The following is a 19,953-nucleotide window of genomic DNA, read 5'->3' on the forward strand; positions in this document are numbered from 1 at the left end:
AAAGAGTGAGCAACTTGTGTGGGCAATGTTCGGCTCTTGCAGGCCATTTTGCATAAGAACATGCTGGAATCAGATGAGATGGGTGAAACCTGCATTGCCCCTGCACAGTGCAGTTGAAGTGCATTAGACACTGCAGACCTTAGTGTAACTTTATGAATGGATTTTCCCAGTGGGAACCTCCACAGTTGAAATTCTGTCATCTTGCTTACTGTGTCATGCTAGGAGTTGGCATTGTATAAGCTCATGTGTCACTTTACTTAAAAACCTAAATGATAATAGAAATGATAAGCCAGACTTTAAAGGACCATTGAAGTGTGTTCTGTGATAGGATCTGTTGGTGCAGACAATTCTCCCTTGCAGAGCCCAGCTGGTTCTACACCTGCACTGAGGTCAATGCCAGCAGGTCTGTTGACTGAAGCTAACATTGAGCTAACATGTATTAGCTAATATTAAATAAGGGCTTTTCATGATGGTTGCATTTTTTAAAGTGATTTTTGAGATTTTTGAGTTGAGGCATTGCTCTAATTCCAAAATTCTTGCTTTCTTCCTCAGTGTGCAAAGCAGCCAAAGCTGATCTGGCATTCCTGGTGGATGGGTCATGGAGTATTGGAGATGACAATTTCAATAAGATAATTAACTTCCTTTATAGCACTGTTGGAGCTTTGGATAAGATTGGTCCTGATGGAACACAGGTAATCAATGTGTGCAGAGACGGAGGGTGCATGGACTTGACAGGGTATTTTAGACTAGACCAGAAGTGAAATGAATCAAGAAGTAACTGACATCATTTCACAGTTCAGTGAAAATATAAAATATGCTCCATGTCAGTATCTTTTTTCAATATCTTTTTATGCACACCATATGTTAAAATTCTCAGTATAAATTTTTGTAGCATGAAGGCTAAGTATCATTTCAGTCTCTTCTAATTCAAATGAGATTTAAGTTTGTTCATGCTTTTGGTACTCATTGTAGTGTTTATTCATAAATAAGCTAAAAATGGCATTGATAAGGAAAACTAAAGGTTCTGTTATTTTGAATCATACACTCTACAGAATCTACAGTGCTTCAAATAAAATTTGCAATGATCGTTCCATTCATGTATTTGTTTAGAGAGGTGCTCCAGAACATATTATTGGCAAATAAGTTACTGCTTTAAATGTTACCTGTATAATATGGGGTTTAGGATCTCATTGGAAATTAGTTTTAACTTGTCCAAACCCTGAAGGATACTTAGTTTTTACTGTTTCTTGCTATACAGATATTTTTCCAGAATGGAATTAATGGTGCTTCAGAAACTTTGTCACAAGTTTAAACATAATAGCTCCTTTTAAATCAGGGGCACCACTTATGGAATATGAAGATCAATATATGCTTTGTGAGTTGTCAGGGCTTAGTGTACAGTATTGTAATACAGGGTCTTAACTCAGTAGTGTCATATTTGACAGTGGCAATATTTCAAAATATATTCCTGAATCTTTCTTGCTCCCTAGCTTAAGTTACTTGTGTGCAGTTATTAATTCATGGAGACTGAATTAAGTCCCAGCAGTTCTGAGTAAGTAACTGTACACATGTGAGCAGCTGTAACCAGGATTTTGCTTTTGGGCTCAACTGAGAGGGCTTCTGCCAAAATGGGTATTACTGTTCTCATCCTGTTTGCTGCAAAATGAAACCAGAAAGTGTTAGATGGTTGCCAAAGTTGCAGAGTAAAATTGAACTTTATTTACTGAAAGCTTTTTTAAAGAGAAAAAAGTCTGGCTTCAATTTAAAGATTAAGCTAAATTACAAGATAAATCCTTGTTTTAAATGGTCAAATTCACTTACTTTTTGCTCACACAGTGGGTGGTGCTTTTGTAATCAACATCTTCTATGTGCACAGGTGGCAATAATTCAGTTTAGTGATGATCCTAGGACAGAATTTAAATTGAATGCATACAAAACAAAAGAGACTCTTCTTGAAGCTATTCAGCAAATAGCCTACAAAGGAGGAAATACAAAAACAGGTGAGAAAGGATGAGATTGTAATGCAGATTTTTCCCCTGCTTCTCTAAGTGGTATTTCTTTCTCATTTGCTAAATGGCTTAATTAATCACTGCAAAACCAGTAATAGCATGCTGTCTCCACACTGGGGATGAAGGGTTGGGCTCTGAAATTAGAAAGTCTTTGTAATCTGTAGTTTACATACTTCAGCCCCTCCTGCTGCATATTCACCCCACTGATCAACAGTGATAACAAGGATCAGGGGGGCAGGGAGAGGGGCAGGAGGGGTAAAGCAAATTAATTTGGGGGTAGTGGAAGGTGGAATGGGGAGTAATATGAAATCAGCTTGGCAAGTGAGCAGAAAAGTGATAAAGGGCAGAGGGTGGGAGGCAGCTTGCAGGGCATGTAGAAAACTGGAGAGAGTGGAGTGTCTGTTTGGGTATAAGCCAGGACAGTTAAGCCTCTGTGGGATGTTTAAGACTGGGATGGGGAAGGATGTTTGTTAAGGTTGCGTTTTAATTTATCCCTTAAAATAGTTTGCTGATATAAAGAAATTATAGATGAGGGTTGAAAGGGTTAAAATCTGTTTTAGTTGGAAACCGTATGTTTTATTATTTTCAGACTTCACAGAAATTTCTTGCAGCTGTTGCATTGTATCCCCTTTCAGCATTATCAAAATAATTTTCCATTTACTACAATGACATTCTCAGTTGTTAATGTAGAAAGTGCTCTACAATCCAGAACAGGAAAGTTTTGCTATCTCTAACCCAGCCAGCAGCTAAATACCACACAGTGCTCACTGACTGCCTACCCCTAGCCCTGCTGGGATGGGGAGGGGAATCAGAAAAGGGTAAAGCCTGTGGTCTGAGACAACAGTTTCATGATTGAAATAAAGTAAAATACAATGATAGTAATAGTAATAAAAAGGGGTATAACAAATAGAGGGAGAGAAACCCCAAGAATAAGAGATGATGCTCTTATGGTTGTTCACCACTGATGGCCAGCCCATTCCGGGGGGATTGTCCCCTCCTGGCCAACTGCCCAAGTTTATACCCTGGGCAGGATGTTCTACAGCATGGAGTATCCCTTTGGCCAGTTTGGGTCAGCTGTCCTGTGTCCACTCTCCTCCAGTCCTCTTGTGCAGCTGCTCAGGGGCAGAGAGTGAGACACTGAAAAGTGCTTGACTCAGGGTAAGCACAGCTTAGCAACAACCAAAACATCATTATCAACATTAGCCTCAAATGGAGTCCAAAACTCAGCACTGTACCAGCAATAAAGAGGGAAATTGAGCCTATCCCAGCTGAAGCCAGGACACCCACACAAATCATGTTCATGATCTTCCTCTTCTGGATTGAAAAACAGAGGGCCAAAGCTGTCGGAACTTGAAACATTATGATCAAAATCAAACTTTTCTAAATCTTGATTTTAACAAATACAGAATGAATAAATTGACAGACTACTGAGGACACGACAGATTTTTCTTTTTATGTATGTGTAACATGTGATATGAGAAGCCAATAGAGATGGGATTTATATCACAGTCAATGTCAATTTTTGTGTTGCAGGCAAAGCCATTAAACATGCACGAGAAATCTTATTTACAGGAGATGCAGGCATGAGAAGGGGCATTCCAAAGGTCTTGGTTGTCATCACTGATGGACGATCACAGGATGATGTGAACAAAGTCTCCAGAGAAATGCAACTAGATGGTAAATTGTGTGGTTTTAAAAACAACTCACATTTTCTTTTTTTTTTCATTAATTGCATCTAAATGTGGGCATGAGGTAAGGATAGCCTTTGCTCCAGTTTTAAAGAAAATGGCAATTGCTGAGAAACACAGAATACCACTAGGATATGATTAGATTCTGGGTATTTTGAGTGATTAATTGAATTATTTTTCATTTTGACAACAGTGCTAAAATTATGTATTACTTAATGGAATTGCTCCCAGAATGAAGAAGTTGGGGAATATGATCCTGAGAATCTGGATTATCATCTATAAAGTGTAGTCTAGTGGTTATGAGCAAATTGAACTATTTTGTTTTCTACACAAAAGGTCCATTGAAAATTCTTATACTGTTTCTGACCTGCTCTCATGTTACACAAATTGCCTCTAGGAATTTCTTTAAAGCTTCAATTTTAGAGCTTTAAGCAGCCACACCATGTTGTGAGTCTAAGCCTAAGAAGTGGATTAATTGTTGTAGACGTTTGTACCAAATCCAAAAGGGCACAGTGTGCCACTTGGCACAAAACCAAGGGATGGAAGAAAAAAGCTGTCTTCCTTTTAATGTGAGGTGACCTGAAGAGAAATTGCATTTATGCCTTTTATTTGCTTTTAGCTTTGACAGCCATGAAGTTCCCAGTGTAGTTCACTGATTTCTGAAACCACATGTAATTGTCCACCTTGGCTGCCTCCTTGTTTTGTTGCTAGATGCTGAGTGTAGGGGCTTCATCAATAAAGCAGATGACGAAACAGTGGGCTTGCATGACCTGTTTTAAGTAGCAGTTAAGAAAACTATGTATTTTTTAATAAATTGGAGTTTTTATCTAAACTGAACAGAAAATATTCATCTCTCAGGTAAGTCTTGAATTATTAGCTGCTGGACTGGGAATGGCCTCCAGAGAAGAGGGGACTCTGTGAGGGTTCAGTTGCTGGGATGTGGCACACAAATTCCCCTCTCCCATTTCCCCTGGAATGTGCTGCAGTGAGGCTGCAGATGGGCTGGAGCAGGCACTGATGGGCATCTGTGATGGAGAGGCACAAAGAGCTGCTGATTTGGGATGAGGCATGAAGATTTTGCTATAATGTATTAAGTCAAAATTTTGTTATGCTTAAAGCTCAGCAGAAGGTGATGAATGCCCCTGGTCCTTATTCAAACTTATTAAAGATAATATTGCTTGACTGGAATAAATTTGTGACTGAGCCATGCTAGAACAATATATCCATTAACTATATTCAGCCTGATGTAGAGAGGTTTTTCCTTCATCTCTTATGGAAAGGAAAACGTTGAAAACCTTATGGCTGTTGTTGCTCCTGAAACATGTAGGGTACAGTTTCCGTTTGATTTAAATCCTTTAAGTCAGGCTCATATTTTGAAAAATATTAATGCTAAATATATAGAACAGATGCAACCAATGCAGTTAAATTGCTGATGAAATGAGAATGCATTTATTTCAGTGTTCTCTCATGAGGCAGCAGTGCCTTGAAATAATACATGTACTAACACGTGGCACAGAAAAAATCTGTAAAGAACCTGCAGGAAATTAATTTCTCTACTTTTTATTTGTTCTGTACTTGATACATGGATATTCTTATGTAATAGAGTATAGCATTAAATTTTAAAAGTATTTAAATGTATGCTAAAACTTTGAATTATTGAGTGGTCATATATCTTCAAGAAAACACTTAAGGTTTAACTAATTAAACATAAATAGCCAGAAGAAATATTTCACAGAGAATGTTTTACTTCTATTTTAGATTACATAAGTGAATTTTCTCGTGCTATAGGGTAATAATTAAATGTCCAAGTTGGTGTTTAATCAGGAAAGGAGTCAGTGCAAATACAGTTGTGTTCATATTGTACTTCCTCTCTCAAAATGAATGACTCACAGGAGTGTTCTTTTTTGTTTTACAGGGTTTACATTTTTTGCTATTGGAGTGGCTGATGCTGACTATTCAGAGTTAGTTAATATTGGCAGCAAGCCCAGTGAAAGACATGTCTTCTTCGTGGATGACTTTGATGCCTTTACAAAGATTGAAGATGAGCTGATCACTTTTGTTTGTGAAACTGCATCAGCAAGTTAGCCATTTTGATTTATGTTTGTTTCTAAAATCACTGTAAATACTGGGGAGATTGTAACTATTAATTTCCTATTAAGACAAATTCTTGATCTTTTTAGTATAATTTACTGCTGACTTTATAATTCTAATGTATTTCCACAGAAGATAAGGGAAATGAAGGTTTTATGACTTCAAAATAATTAATGGTTGTTTCTATAAAGCCAGAATACAGCCACTGGTTGTCAAAAACTCATTTCAGATGTTGTTGACATTTCAGAATCATAAAAGATAATTATATATTATTTTCTAGCCTACTTTAACCCTCTGTAAGAATACTGCTGGCTGCATTCTTTCTTATTCAAGTCACATGGTTAATTTATTAATAGAGATCCAATCATTAACATTTTTGTTATGAAAGTAGATGAGTTGCAGCCTAAGGAAAAGCATAAAACACACTCAAATTCTGAAATCTGTGAGAAAGTCACACTTCCGTCTCTTAATGAAAATTAAAGAATAGGCATTCCGGAGCAACACTTAATGATTATTGGTCAGTAATTGGTCAGTAATGCTGTTAGGTGTGTGCCCACAATGTATTTCCTTGTGTATAAGCCAGGAAGCAGGCACTGTGCGACTGATGTGAACTATTTGTGATTGTAAGGAGTCCTTGTGCACAGGGCTGTCCCTGTGTTATTCAGAGTTATCATGAGACTCTGAATTGTCAGAACTGATAAGCTAAAAGGATGTTGCTTGTGAGCCACCAATTCTGAGATTTTGACCATGAGCTCTACTTTCAATGGTAGAGAGAATGTTAAACACTGACAATTCTCAACAGTATCCTTTATGGGTCACTTGTGCTTGTTTTCTAAAAGTGATCTTCAAATGTGAGTATCCTGGGGTGCCATACTTGGTTGATATGCTGCTTTAGGCTTGTTGATTTCCCAGGGCAACTTTCCTGAAATATATTAGTGACCTTTCTTCCCTGCCAAAAGAAATGTATAAATCAGATTTGCAGCTATTAAAAATGTGAGTACACATCTTAGGGATTGTTCTGGTTTCTCTTCCTCATGGAAACTATTGTGGAGTTTGAAAAGGCACAGAGAATGTCAGCTGCAGTACTTGAACTTGAGATGGGTTAGGCTGGAAAAGCTCACAGAGAATTAGGGAACACTTGGTTAAATTCCCATATAAGACATACTTTATTCTATGCAACAGGCAATGAGTTTGTTGCTTTTTTTCCCAACAAATTTGAAATTGCTGAAGAGGGTGTGAAGGCAGGTTTATAAGGAGAATTAGACAAATTAATAGACAAGAAATCCATACAAATATATTATATAGAGCACACAGGGAGCACCCCTTAGTATCTTTGCTACAACCCTTGGGGATCCTGAGGAGCATCGACAGAATGGAGTATGAAGTGCCCAGGTTTGCCTGTCCTCCCTACCCAGCCTCCTTTTGCTGCTCTTGGGGTAGAGTGCTGAGTTAAAGTCTAATTGCATGATTGTTCTGACTCAGTGGGACATCTCTTGTATTCTTAAATATATCTTTTTTTCCTTTCCAGCCTGCCCACTTGTAGTTAAAGATGGCAATAATTTTGCAGGTACAGTATTTTTGTGTTCGTTTTTGTTTCTGATTTATGGAATAATTTTCATTAGATTATTTTCGCAGTATTAGACAATACATTTCCCTTCATGCTAACAGGCAATGAAACTCTTAGATATAATTGGCAATGTCTTTTTTTATATCCTCTGATGCAGTATTAATTTAAATTAATAAAACATGCCTTTTGATATCTTCCAGGATTTAAAATGATGGAAATGTTTGGTTTGGTTGAAAAGGAGTTTTCATCTGTGGAAGGGGTTTCCATGGAACCTGGTACATTTAATGTTTTCCCATGTTACAGACTACACAAGGATGCCTTGGTATCCCAGCCTACCAAGTATGTATTCGCATATAAATACTCAAAAACCACGTGAAGATGATTTTCTAGTGCAGGCAATTATTCATTTTAGGGACTCATATTTTTAAGTCAGAACAGCAGAGGTGCTAATGATCTGTGATATACTGATGAATAGGAAAACTGTTTGGTGCTCTGACCCTTCAATCAGTTTAATTCAAAAATAGCAATTGTAGGTAAAAGTAGGTAAGCCCACTGGCTGTTTTGGTTTTCCCACAAGCCTGTTTCAGGCTGGTGTCTGTGTAACACCTGGCAATTTCATGCAGGCCCATGTCTGGGCAGATTCCAGTCTGCAGCACTTTGTGAAGGGTGCCTCTGGAATGCAGGTTGAAGTCTCAGAGAGTTCAGCATGTCCTTGAAACAAGGGTCAGGAGGAGAACCTGCTTCAGCTGTTCCTCAGCCATTTCTACTGCAGTCTGTGTCCAGCCACTGGTTGCAAGGGAAGATTAACACCCTTATGTGGAAGTGAGTCTGTGTGAGCCCCATCCAGGACCTGCCTGGGAGGGAGGCAGGACATCTTTCACTCACAGGGACTGTGTCTCGGGAGGGCTATGGAGGAGGCCATGAAGAATCCCCTGACTGAACTTTTACTGTCATTCCTCAGAGAGGAAATGATGGAAACCCCGTTTCTATTATAAACAGTGTCTGTATTGTGTCGGGTTCCTCTCAGTCCAGACCCCCACTCCATTTTAAGTAGCACCAGAGAGAAGCAGTGGCTCTGATGAATTACACGTGGGAAGGTTAATGAAAAATATTATTTATCTAAGATAAATAACAGAGATAAACAGTGGGAAATTGAAGGTTTATATTGGGTATCATCAGAGTGTGTGATTATCCTGTTGTATCCCAGTTGGAGCTGTACTTCTTGGTGCTGTTTCCCATTCTCCTTGTTTTGTTTCCTCCTGGGCCTTGATGGACTGAAATGCCAAGGGATTAATATTTCTCACTTTTTTCCCTTTCTGCTTCTTTCTAATTTGATCTGCTGCCTTTATATGCTATTCTCTAGCTGCCACCCCAGCCCAGTCTTACTGCTTCATTAGACTTTCACTCCTTTTCATGGTTCAGAGAACACCTTTCTCTTGATGATCCACAGGTATGTCTAAAAAATACCACTTGGCTTTGTCACTTCATCTGTGCACTGAATGCCATTAAATTTATTCTCCTTTTTGAGTTCTGTGTTCCCAAACCTTGCATTTAACCCACTCTGCTTATTGAATTGGCTTTCATTCTGTACAATGGAGACACTGTAAAGGCTTTTTTCTTTTATCTATTGAGTTCCCCCTCTTTCTCTGTGGGCACGGTAACATCACATCTGATAATCTATTGACAGTGTGCAGAATATATGGATGATATATCATGTTAAATCTCTTTTCAACAGGATTCATACTATGTGCCAGAAACACTTCAAAATAAATTGTTTTAATAACTCTTGAGACTTCTTTCAGATTCCCTTACTATGGTTTTAAGGAATCAGACTAATTAACATTTAACATACAGTCAATCGTCTTAGACACTTACCAAATGTTTCACTTTGGGATTTGACAACAAAACATTAAATTCAACTTCAAGAAATAATGGATTTTTGGAAATGACATAAAATAAAGTACTTCTATATCATAAACTTCCTCTCTCTTCTGCATAAATTCTAGGAACCAGATTGTATTTCAGTATGTGATTTGTTCTGACTTCACTTTCTTTTGTATTGGCTTTGAAATGTATAAACTCCATTCTCTATATTTTATAAAACTTCCTATAACAGTTTTGTCACTCCTAATTTTAATCCATTTATAGTGGTTTAATGACAAAGGACATGTCTATTGAGACTGGTCTTCCAAGCAATTTCCATTGTCTCCTAAATTGAACAATTTCAAAGGTTTTGAGAGTTAAAAGCTTTAAATATAATTCATTTCAGCTTTGCTTCCTGACCTCCGATTTGATCTTCAAATTATAAAAAAAAAAAGTTAAATTTTACAGTCAATTTTGTAAATTTCAAGGGAGACAATAACTTCTACTTTCTTCATAAGCATTCTTTCAGAGTTATCAAGTGAGTAGATTTTATAGACACTTATAACGCTTCTCAGTCTTGATTTATAAGGGAATATACAGAGTAATAGAAAGCATGCTCTGCAAAATTCTGATGAGTAAATCACCAGATTTAGTGTTGTTCCAGTTTTAAAGACTGATTATTTCTTTCACAGGTATTTGCATCCTGAAGGTCTGCCTTCTGATTACACCATCACGTTTCTCTTTCGGGTACTGCCGGACACGCCGCAGGAGCCGTTTGCTCTGTGGGAGATTTTGAATGAAGCATATGAACCACTGGTTGGAGTAATTTTAGATAGTATGTGTTTTCTGTTTTATCAGTGATTTTAACTGTACAAATGATTAATTCTGTGTCTAATTTTATTATTGCCAGTGTTTCAGTCTGCTGCCAGAACAACCACCTGAATCTGGCAGGGAGAATCGCTAATGCATGGCTTTTAGATTCAATTTGACTGAGCTTAATTTGGAGTTAGAGTCAAATTTTGAGTTAACTGCTTTAAACTGGATTCCAAGGATCTATACTAGATGCAATTTGATGTGAGGTACTCATCTGCTTTTAAGATTTCCAGTGCTTTGAGTCTGATTCTGATAAAATCTGTCTTGATATAAGCGAGTGGTACTGGGAGAATATGTAGAGGAAATGCAGTCTGGTGAAAAAGCAGAGTAAGGACCACAGACATGAACTTTTAGTGGCTCTTCATTTCTTCTCGGTTTTACGTTCACAATTGTGAAACAGGGATTATAATTTACAAGGTTTTACTGTTGAGAAGATGAAGCTACTGTGATACCTCTTCTTGATAGCTGCCAGTTTGTCACCTTGAAATAGGTGGGAATTGGGCATTTAGCCAGCTTGAAGAAGGGTTTTTCTCATCCAACTCTCACAGAGAATGAATGAGAGAGCAGAACCAGTTAGACATGGGTGAGGTAGACTCAGAACTGCTAGTCCATCCTTCCTGTCAAACCAGGAAAGACTATTTCACTGATATAACTTGTTACTTGCAGGTCAGTGTGTTGTTTATGGATGTGTTTTACTAACATTTGAGCTGTCATCTTTGGTGTTCTTTGTCAAATGCAAATTGACTTTTTCAAATATTGTATCAGGACTTTTCTTTAACACAGAGCCCTTAATTTTGATCTCACACAGATGGTGGAAAAACTCTGACTTTCTTTAACTATGACTACAAAGGAGATTTTCAGACTGTAACTTTTGAAGGTCCTGAAATAAGGAAGATATTTTATGGGAGTTTTCATAAGGTTAGTAATGACAATAGGGAGAAAGTACTCTGAATAAAAACTTGTGACTTTTTCGTGTTTCAAAATCTTGTTTCATGAGGTCAATTACTGCCAAAAAAAGTGTATTTCTCATCACCTACTTTACTGTCATACATCTCTTTGTAGAATTAGATTAACATTAAGCAAATCATAGTTTTTATCATGAAACTGATGTGTTAGATTTTCATCTCATACTTTTTGCCAGTATTTTAGAGTTCATTTAAAAATACATATCTTGAGAAATAATTTAGAAATAAATCAGCTTTTCCTTTTTAGATTTGGATTGGCAGTGTCATTCAAAATAAAATTTCCAGGAAAAAAATAATTTTTTCATCAGTTGTAATTTTAAAATACATTTTGAGAGCTATGCCATGTTGAACTTTCTTTTGTTATTTGAGAACTTTTAGCATTCTTTCTGAAAGCAGGTGAAGCAGCCCTGGGATTGTAGCACCTATTTGTTGTAGGGGGTAATTTTGTCATTGACTTTTTTCCTGATGTTTGGATCTTTCCTAAACAAAACAAACAAACAAAAGCCCTGAGAGTTTGCTCATGACAGGATATTTGTAGTTAGTCCTTCCTACTGGGAGTGTCTCTGCTGCACAGTGAGGGACAACAGAGTGTGATCAAGGCAGAAGGAAAGAATTTGGTTGTTGTGCTCTGCTTTCCGTACTGCACTTGATGTGATTTGATTTTTTCAGTGTAAATACTTCACTATGGCAAGTTTTGCTGTCAATGTATAATTTACAAACTAAATTTTGGCTTCTGCATGTGGCTGGCTATAATGTCTGTAATGGTGAAATTCAATGCTCTATACAACGAATGGCCACATAAATCAAAGGTTCTGTGGGATCTGAGTAGTAAATGAACATTGTGTAGATCTTCTGTTGGGACAAATTATTTATTTATTGACTAAATTATTTAAGTTGCCAATTTCTTTGCAGATGTTCCAGAAGTAGTAAAATAAACTAAATTCATTCAACAGTTTACAATCATAGAATAATTCCGGTTGGAAGGGACCTCTAGAGGTAATCTAGATTATTTGCTTTGGAGTGTTCTTTGAGTTTCATTAGCAAACACGGAGTTAGAAGATCAATTCAAAAATGCCCCCCTTTTCCCAAGGAAAGAACACATTTATCTCATGGGCTCCTTTGTGTCTTAAAGCATCTTCTCTTTTGCTCAGTTGCATGTTGTTATCAGCAAGACCACGGCCAAGATAATTATTGACTGCAAGGAAGTTGGTGAGAAGACCATTAATGCAGCAGGGAATATTAGTTCTGATGGCATAGAAGTGCTGGGGAGGATGGTGAGATCCAGGGGACCAAGGGACAATTCTGCACCGGTGAGTGGAACAGAACAACTCTTTCCAACACTTAAAATATTCTAAAAATCAAATGGTTTGGAACTTTGCAGTTGGTTTTAACTTGAAGCCAAGTGAATTCATTTTAAATAGTAAAGACCCAGCATTTCAGAAATTCTGCAAAAGCCTGTAGTAGTTGTCAGCATGGGCAAAATCTGTTTTTTATTATTTTAATAAATGAAATAATTGTTGAAATTTTATTCTCAATATTGTTGAAATTTTATTCTCAAAAACATATGTAAACACAGTTGATACATTCAGAAATTACTTATGTTCCAAAAATAATTACATAGAGTCATGTCATGCATAACTCCTTTGCCTGGAATTATTTAAACTTTGGTTTTTAAATTTTTTTGTAACTACTCCCCATGTCTGTTATTCCTCTGATTCTTTGTCTGCCCCTTAATTCACTGTCTGTTCACTAAAAAAATTGAGCTGGTTTGGCACAGACTGTCCCCAAAAGCTCCCATCCAAGTATACCTGACTTACTTAGCTCTTTTATAATACAGGATATTTTAAGAGAGAAAAGTCTCCCCTCTCCCCCAGTTTAAGTGCTCATTCATTCCTCTGAAATTATTCTCCTAGAAGCAGTAATTGATTATTCTTTCTGCTTGACAACCAATGCATGTCTTTCAGTTTTGTTTTGTTTTGTTTGGGAGATTTTGAGCTTTTGTGCATGGTAGTGTTTGCTAATTTTCCTTGAACTTTCTTGACCCTAGAATGAGTTTAGCAGAGAATGTGAACCTTGAACCAAGGATTGACTTGAATAGGAATGAGGTTTCAAATGTGTATTTACTTGTTAATATATGAAAATACTCTTGTTTAGTAAAAAATAAGCCCTCAGAATATGTCTCTGAATGAAAAGAAAGAGCTTTTAGGGCCCAAATTGATGGATAATAATTATATGAAGCCTGGAAAGACAATTACACAGAGAAACCTTTGTAGGCACATTCCAAGAGAAACAGAAAAAGGCAGACTTAGGAAATCTTGGAATTAGAGAAGCCTTTGTAAAGAAGTGGAAAGAAATGTGTCTTTTGTTAGAACCTAGTAATCTATAAAAAAAAAATCAGACTGCCCACTCACTGAAAAATTTGATTTTGTTCAAATGAACTGTAAAGCTGATGTAAGATTAGAAATGTGTAGATGAAGATGAAAATTCTTTAGTAGGGTAAAGCTGTCTTCTGGTATTACCATATATATCAAATTAGAAACAAACCAAGAAAGCACCCAAATGCCATCCTCGGAAGTCTCCATTCTGCACAATTTATTAATATTGAGCAGTACTTCTTTAAATAGTCACATTTAAGACACAGATGAGATGGTTTCCTACTCTAAAAGACATCAAAGGAATCTAGTAGGAGGCAGGATAGAGGTTCTCAGAACAGCTACTAGATTAGTAGATCTCCTAGTTTTAGACATGCTTATTACATAGAGTAAAAATAAGCGGACAGTTTGGAACAAAATTGTGGATGTTTTGTTCTAATTGTATTCACATGGAACAGTTTAACATTCTTGGAATATTTTTGGTGTATTTTAAAGATAAATCAATACAGAGCAGTCATTTGAATTTTGCCAGACATTTCAATTTTGAGGAAATATAATTGTACCAGAGTTTTTTTTTCCCATCAATATATACAGTGTGCAATGGTAAAATGAACAGGCAGCGATAGATAGATAGATAGACAGACAGACAGACAGACATTGATCAAAGAGGGGATTAGGCTCAAGGTGCCAAACCCTTTTAACACTCCTGAATGAGTCATCTCAGGATTGTATTGTAGCCAGAGCAATGAAACCTGACTGGGACCAGCAGCAAGTAATGTTTTCTATTCCTTCAGTGGGATTTAATGAAAAGTCCAACTTTAAAACATTATCTACAATTCACAGATCTCCTCTTTATTGATGTTTCCTCCTTTTTGAACCTTGTTTGCTTGCATGTATATGTACTGTTAATAGTATTGTCTAACGTGGTCTGTTGAGAAATTTGCAGAGCTGTAGCCTGGTTAGATGAGGATTTTTCCACCTTACTGATTCAGCTTGTGGGGCTGGATATTTAGAAAGCAAAATCACTATAAATGCATAGACTTATGAATAAATGTTTAAGAGTAGCAAAGAAAGCTTTGTTTTGGGTTTTTGCTTGAGTCAGAGCAACCCACATAATGGTTTTTAAAAAGAATACTGAGTCGTCCAACATTTGGTTGGTGAATACAGCATTTCAGAAAATGTCTGTTTGCTCTTTAATTTACACCAACAGACTTTATTCTTATTGTCCAGCTTGCCTAGTCCAGACAAAATGAATACATGTACATACCTATCTATAAATTTTGTCCTACCATTGATCAGGACAACAGAATAGGGATGGAATGAGTTGTGGAAAAAAATGGCAATACAACCTCTGAACCTAAGGTGCTCTCTACAGAACCAGCTCTGGTGTGGCTGCACCCCATTTCTGGGATGTGTGATTTGCTTAAGAGCAATATCATGCAAATGCTCATGTGTTCTGTGTCCCAGAGCAGTGTGTGCTTGCACTTTTGTCTGCTGCTGCACTATGAGGCCTCCTGGAGACAGGAGCTTAGGGATGAGCAGCAAAGAGGGACACTAAGTGGCTCCCTGTGCAGCCCCAGCTTCCATTTGACACAGACATGGGCACAGACTTGCTGGACCCAGGGTGGATCTCCATGGAGCCAAACTCAGAGTCCAGATGCTGCCTCCATGCTGCACTTCAGCTGTCTGAGGTGTTTTGTGTGGTGCCAGCTCATTGTGTCTGCATCTGTAGTACAGCAAATCCACACACCAGCTAATCTGCTGGCAGGTGAGGAGAATGTCTATTTATATGAAAGTATGCCTTTATTTAAAATATAGTATTTGACTTTTAAAAGGAAAAAAAATGAGGCAAAACCAAAGGTGCACATATGCAGTTAATTTTAACAGCTTTAGAAGCAATGCAGTCATAAGAAAATTTTAAAATTCATCCCTCTGTTCTGATCTTAAAATAATGCCACTGAAAATAATGGGAACAAACCCAGCATTCTGTCTCTAGCAGTTCCTCAAATTTTTTAACATGTGGGGTTAATTTAATGGGATGTTCTGTTCCATACCATTCCCTATTCAGTATGCACATAAACAAGGCATGGAAAAAGAATAGAAATAGCAACAGAAGAAAGCTTCATCTCTGTAGACCCCTTTGTTCAGCGAGGGCTGTAAAGGACATAATTGGTTTTACCATTGAGTCCTATTTAGTATATTGTTTCTGAGTATCAAGCAGCCACTATTTTTAGCATGTGTGTGTGTGTTTTTGCAGATTAAATTCTTGTCCAAACCATGTTCCCAGACCTGTGATGGGAATTTTTTTTTTTGCCCAATATTGTCACGTGGTGAGCAAGCTTTTCCCCATTCTTAAGCTATCATTGCCTGGGGATAATACGGATAAGAGAGGCCATATTCTAAAGTAAAATTAAACTGGAAAAATGAGAAATATTATTTGTGGCTCAACTCCAGTGTAAGTAATAGTCTACAGAAGACCTTGTCCCAGATAAAATCTGAAGAGCAGACCAGAGGGTTAAGAGGAGTTATTCAGAGAATCTAGACTCTATTTGCCTGACTCTTGATGTCTTTTTTGCTATAAAAAGATACTGGAAGACACCACTGGGCAAAATAAAGAATTTAAGCAAGGACTGGAGGAAAATTCAACGAATGCATGCAGCATCTAACCTTGAACAGCTTTGCTCAATGCATGTAGTGTCTGGTAGTTCAGATGAGTTGGTTGGACACACATTTGGTCAAAGCAGTGGATTTGCCATTTAAATGTGGTATTTGTGGCTTGCTGCTCAAAGTCAAAATCCTTTGTCTAATCTGAGTGCTTGAATCAAGTTGGCTTTGCTTGCTGGTGGCTCCATTTTGCACTGATCTAACAGTCATATTGTACACCACCTTTGTTTTAAAACAGCTGCAGTTACAGATGTTTGACATTATTTGTGCTACCTCATGGGCCAATCGAGACAAATGCTGTGAACTCCCTGGCCTGGTAAGAAACCTCTTTCAATAAGTGTGGAATTTACCTTTTATTTTCTACTTTGTTGAGACAAATGTTTTTTTGGGAATGGATGCTTAAAAGTTTTCGTAAAAGCCCATCTCTGCTTGGTTTACTTGTCCTATTGAAAGTCAATTAGATGTATTTTTCTAAATCAAGTAGGTGCTTTTGAGTACTGTCTTAAACTGTACTAAATACTATGTCTTAGACTGATAAAACACCTAGCATTTGAAGTTCTGCACATCATTCTTCTCCTATCTTAACCTTTTCACAGAGAGATGAGGAAAATTGCCCTGCCCTTCCTCATGCTTGTTCCTGTTCAGAAGCCAACAAGGGTCCCCTTGGACCTCCTGGACCACCGGTAAGGTTTTATTCAGCTTTGTAGTGAGCTGTACCAAGTAGTCCACTGGCCACCTTTATTGTTTTATACTGTGAATATACTGCCATTGTATAACTAATAAGGTTAAATTACACTTACAAGTACTGGTAAAGAGATAAAATTCTATTCAGTTTATAATGAAGATGCTATGAATTATATAAAGAAGGATTATGCTGAAGCAGTGGGTGTATTCTTTAGACCTGGAACCCTTTTATCTGTCTGTAGCATTAGATACCTCATAGGTAGTGCCATTTATTTTCCAATTTTTAATCACCTCTGTCTGCTCTAGCAGATGTGTATTAAATATAGTTTGGAATTAAGATTTCTGAAATGCACAGTTTACAGAATTCTTATCAATTAAAGATATGGAACATGACAATGCCACTTGTGTAGTATGTGATGAAAGAAGACTTTTCTGTCTTAAAAACCCTACCTAAGTAAAATATTTATTGGAAAGTAGAACTGGAAGTACAGGTTCTTCTGAGAGTTCTTAAAGGCGGAGAGGTATCCAAGAGCTGTGAAGGGAAGAAATAATGAAATAATCTGCTTTCGTGGAAAGCTGAATTTAATTTTTGTTTAAACTTTCCAGTGAATGATGAAATGTACATTGTTACGACTTTTACATATGCTTAGTGGTGTCATTTTGATGGCAATCATTAAGAGTTTGCTGTGTAGGTGTTAAGTAAGTGTGTGTCTAAGTTCCTTGTGTGGAACTAGATAGCCTATTGCAGAAGACAGTTATTTAACTTTCCCTCTGTGTCAGTGTAATATATTAGATGGAATAAATCTCCTTTCTCTTTATTGACTTGTGGAAACTCAGACAATCAGACCAGACATTAGAGATTCAGGCCCACTAAGTTTTGAGAACTCAATCTTGCATCCCAAGGCTGATTTTTATCAATTTAGAAAGGCTCTGTGATGGTCCATAATTGATTTGGTTTAACAAGAATCCTGACTTGGAGATCTGCTGAATGGTCATGGATTTTTTTCTGTTACAACTAGATAAATATGATTGGTATCTTAGGGCTGCTTGCTGAGTGAGTCTGAGATGAGGCTCTCTTGTGAAAAGTTTGAACTGCATATTTCTTGGCTCATGCTTTGTCCCAGATGCACCAAGGGCATGTTTTTAAATTAAAGAGCCAGGGAAGAAAGTGAGGGAAAATGTTTTTGATGTTAAAGTGCACAAATTACATGAGATGCATGTTTAACAACAAAATTGACTTGCACATAAGGCCTTCAGATAGTAGGTCCCAGCAGACATTAATCCTCCTGACAACTCAGAGCGTAGTCTTTCTGCAAGAACTGTTCTTCAAGCTCTACAAAAAGCTGGAAAGAAATTCAAGAGGAAATTCACTTAAGAGCTACATCTTGAACAAGGAGAAATTATTCTGTTCTCCTATTTGAATATAGGTTATTAAACAAATACGGATGAAAGTTTTAATTTCCACATTTTAGCATCTGGTTTTTGTTCTGTAAAAAATGGGATAAATCACATAAAAATGTCATTTAAATTGAGTAGTTTGACCACATTTCACAGTAAAATAAAAAATGTTTGAAAATTATTAGACTAGATGTCTATTATTATAGTTCAAAAGATATATGGATCAGGAATTGCTAAGGCTTAACCCAGTAGTAAAATAATGTGCTTCTATATATTACATTTAGAATTAACCATGTTTTGAATAGCATAGTGCCAGGCAAGAGGAAGCTTAAAATCAAGCAGAAAAATCACTGCCAAGGCAGGGAAATATGTGATTCTGGAGCTCAGCCTGTTATAAGTGATGCTTTTTTGCCAGACAGTTAGATGGTAGAGCTCTGCAAAAAAAAAGAAAAAAAAAAAAAAAAAGAAAAAATATTTCAGGGCCTATGAAAAAAAGCAGAGCAAAAAGAATAAAGTCACTGTTCATCTCTGCGCCAACCAAAAGTCAGAAAGTCATATGTGCTATGTCTGGTCAGGAGAGCTCCAAGTCATTAAAATGTCATGTGACTTTTCTCCAAGCCAAGGATTCTTCTGTTTAAGAGATCAGGATCCAACCATGTAGCCAGTTTTAGACATTAGGCTAAAAACACTCCAAATAAAATGCTTCCATTTGTTTGGGACAGTAACTCTAGAAAGAATTTTTAACTTTTTAGAAAATACATCACTTCAGGTAAGACAAAGTGTTGTTTAGAGTTAGGATTATCTGGCAATTTTCATCATGGGATACTGTTTTCATGGCTTCATTTTTGGCAGAATTTGATCCTGCTGTCTGAAGTTCCTCACACAAAGTAAAAATGAGATATCATGTAAAACTAATGCCTGCATTTGAAAGGAATGCTGCAGAATTGAAGAAGGTGAAGGAGACAGAATTGTTGAAGAATTGGACAAGTTTAATTGCCAAAAACAAAAGCTTTCAGTGCTGTTAAAAAGAAATTAGGAGGTCTTGTATTTGTGGGGTTCCCAGATGAAGGAAGGAATGATGCATCTGGCTCCATGCTCTTAGAAAGCTAATTTAATATTTTAAGATGCTATATTATATTAAAGAATTCTATACTAAACTATACTAAAGAGTAGGGAAAGGATACTTACAGAAGTAAGTCTGCTAAAGCACACTAATAACAAACTCGTGACTCTTCCAGAGCCTCCATAGAGCTTGGCTGTGATTGGCCATTAAGTGAAAACAATTCACATGAAACCAATGAAACAATCACCTGTTGGTAAACCATCTCCAACTACATTCCAAAGCAGCAAAGCACAGGAGAATCAAATGAGATAATATTGTTTTCCTTTTTCTCTGAGGCTTCGCAGCTTCCCAGGAGAAGGATCCTGGGCAAGGGGATTTTTCCAGAAAATATGACAGTGACAAGGAGATGTCTTGATAACAGTAGATTATCAAGACATAATTGAGAAAGCACTGGCTAATAAGAAGTCATTCAAAAGAAGGGAAGGCATAACAAGAATTTTTGGCCAGAAAAAAAGCCCAAAAACCCCAAAAACCTGAAACTGATCACACAGGCTTAGTAGTGCTGGGGAATAACCACCAAAATAAGTCTATGAAAAAAATGAGGGGGCCTCTTCTGATGTTTTCATCTTAAATAAATGCTCTTCTGGAAATTGTGCTTTTACAAAGCAAGGTTACTGGGTTGGACATGAACAAGTATACCAACACTTGTCCAACAT

General features: G+C 37.1%; 1 protein-coding gene across 6 annotated transcripts in view; it reads left to right on the top strand.

The window, feature by feature from the left end:
* The window catches only part of COL14A1 (collagen type XIV alpha 1 chain), a 114,216-nt gene that overhangs the window by 69,396 nt on the left and 24,867 nt on the right, over nt 1-19,953 (top strand). For all 6 annotated transcript variants that reach the window (XR_010030198.1, XR_010030199.1, XM_063173464.1 and 3 more), the window contains exons 26-36: nt 553-692; nt 1,877-2,000; nt 3,543-3,686; nt 5,613-5,777; nt 7,317-7,355; nt 7,556-7,694; nt 9,911-10,053; nt 10,900-11,009; nt 12,208-12,366; nt 16,331-16,408; nt 16,689-16,775. Coding sequence is in view for 4 of the 6 variants with exons in the window: in XM_063173464.1 (XP_063029534.1) it covers nt 553-692; nt 1,877-2,000; nt 3,543-3,686; nt 5,613-5,777; nt 7,317-7,355; nt 7,556-7,694; nt 9,911-10,053; nt 10,900-11,009; nt 12,208-12,366; nt 16,331-16,408; nt 16,689-16,775 (1,328 nt within the window). In the remaining 2 variants the exon portion in view is untranslated. The remainder of the gene's footprint in view (nt 1-552; nt 693-1,876; nt 2,001-3,542; nt 3,687-5,612; nt 5,778-7,316; nt 7,356-7,555; nt 7,695-9,910; nt 10,054-10,899; nt 11,010-12,207; nt 12,367-16,330; nt 16,409-16,688; nt 16,776-19,953) is intronic.

The sequence above is a fragment of the Melospiza melodia genome, chromosome 1 (genome assembly GCF_035770615.1).
Source record: "Melospiza melodia melodia isolate bMelMel2 chromosome 1, bMelMel2.pri, whole genome shotgun sequence".
In the NCBI taxonomy this organism is placed as follows: domain Eukaryota; kingdom Metazoa; phylum Chordata; class Aves; order Passeriformes; family Passerellidae; genus Melospiza; species Melospiza melodia.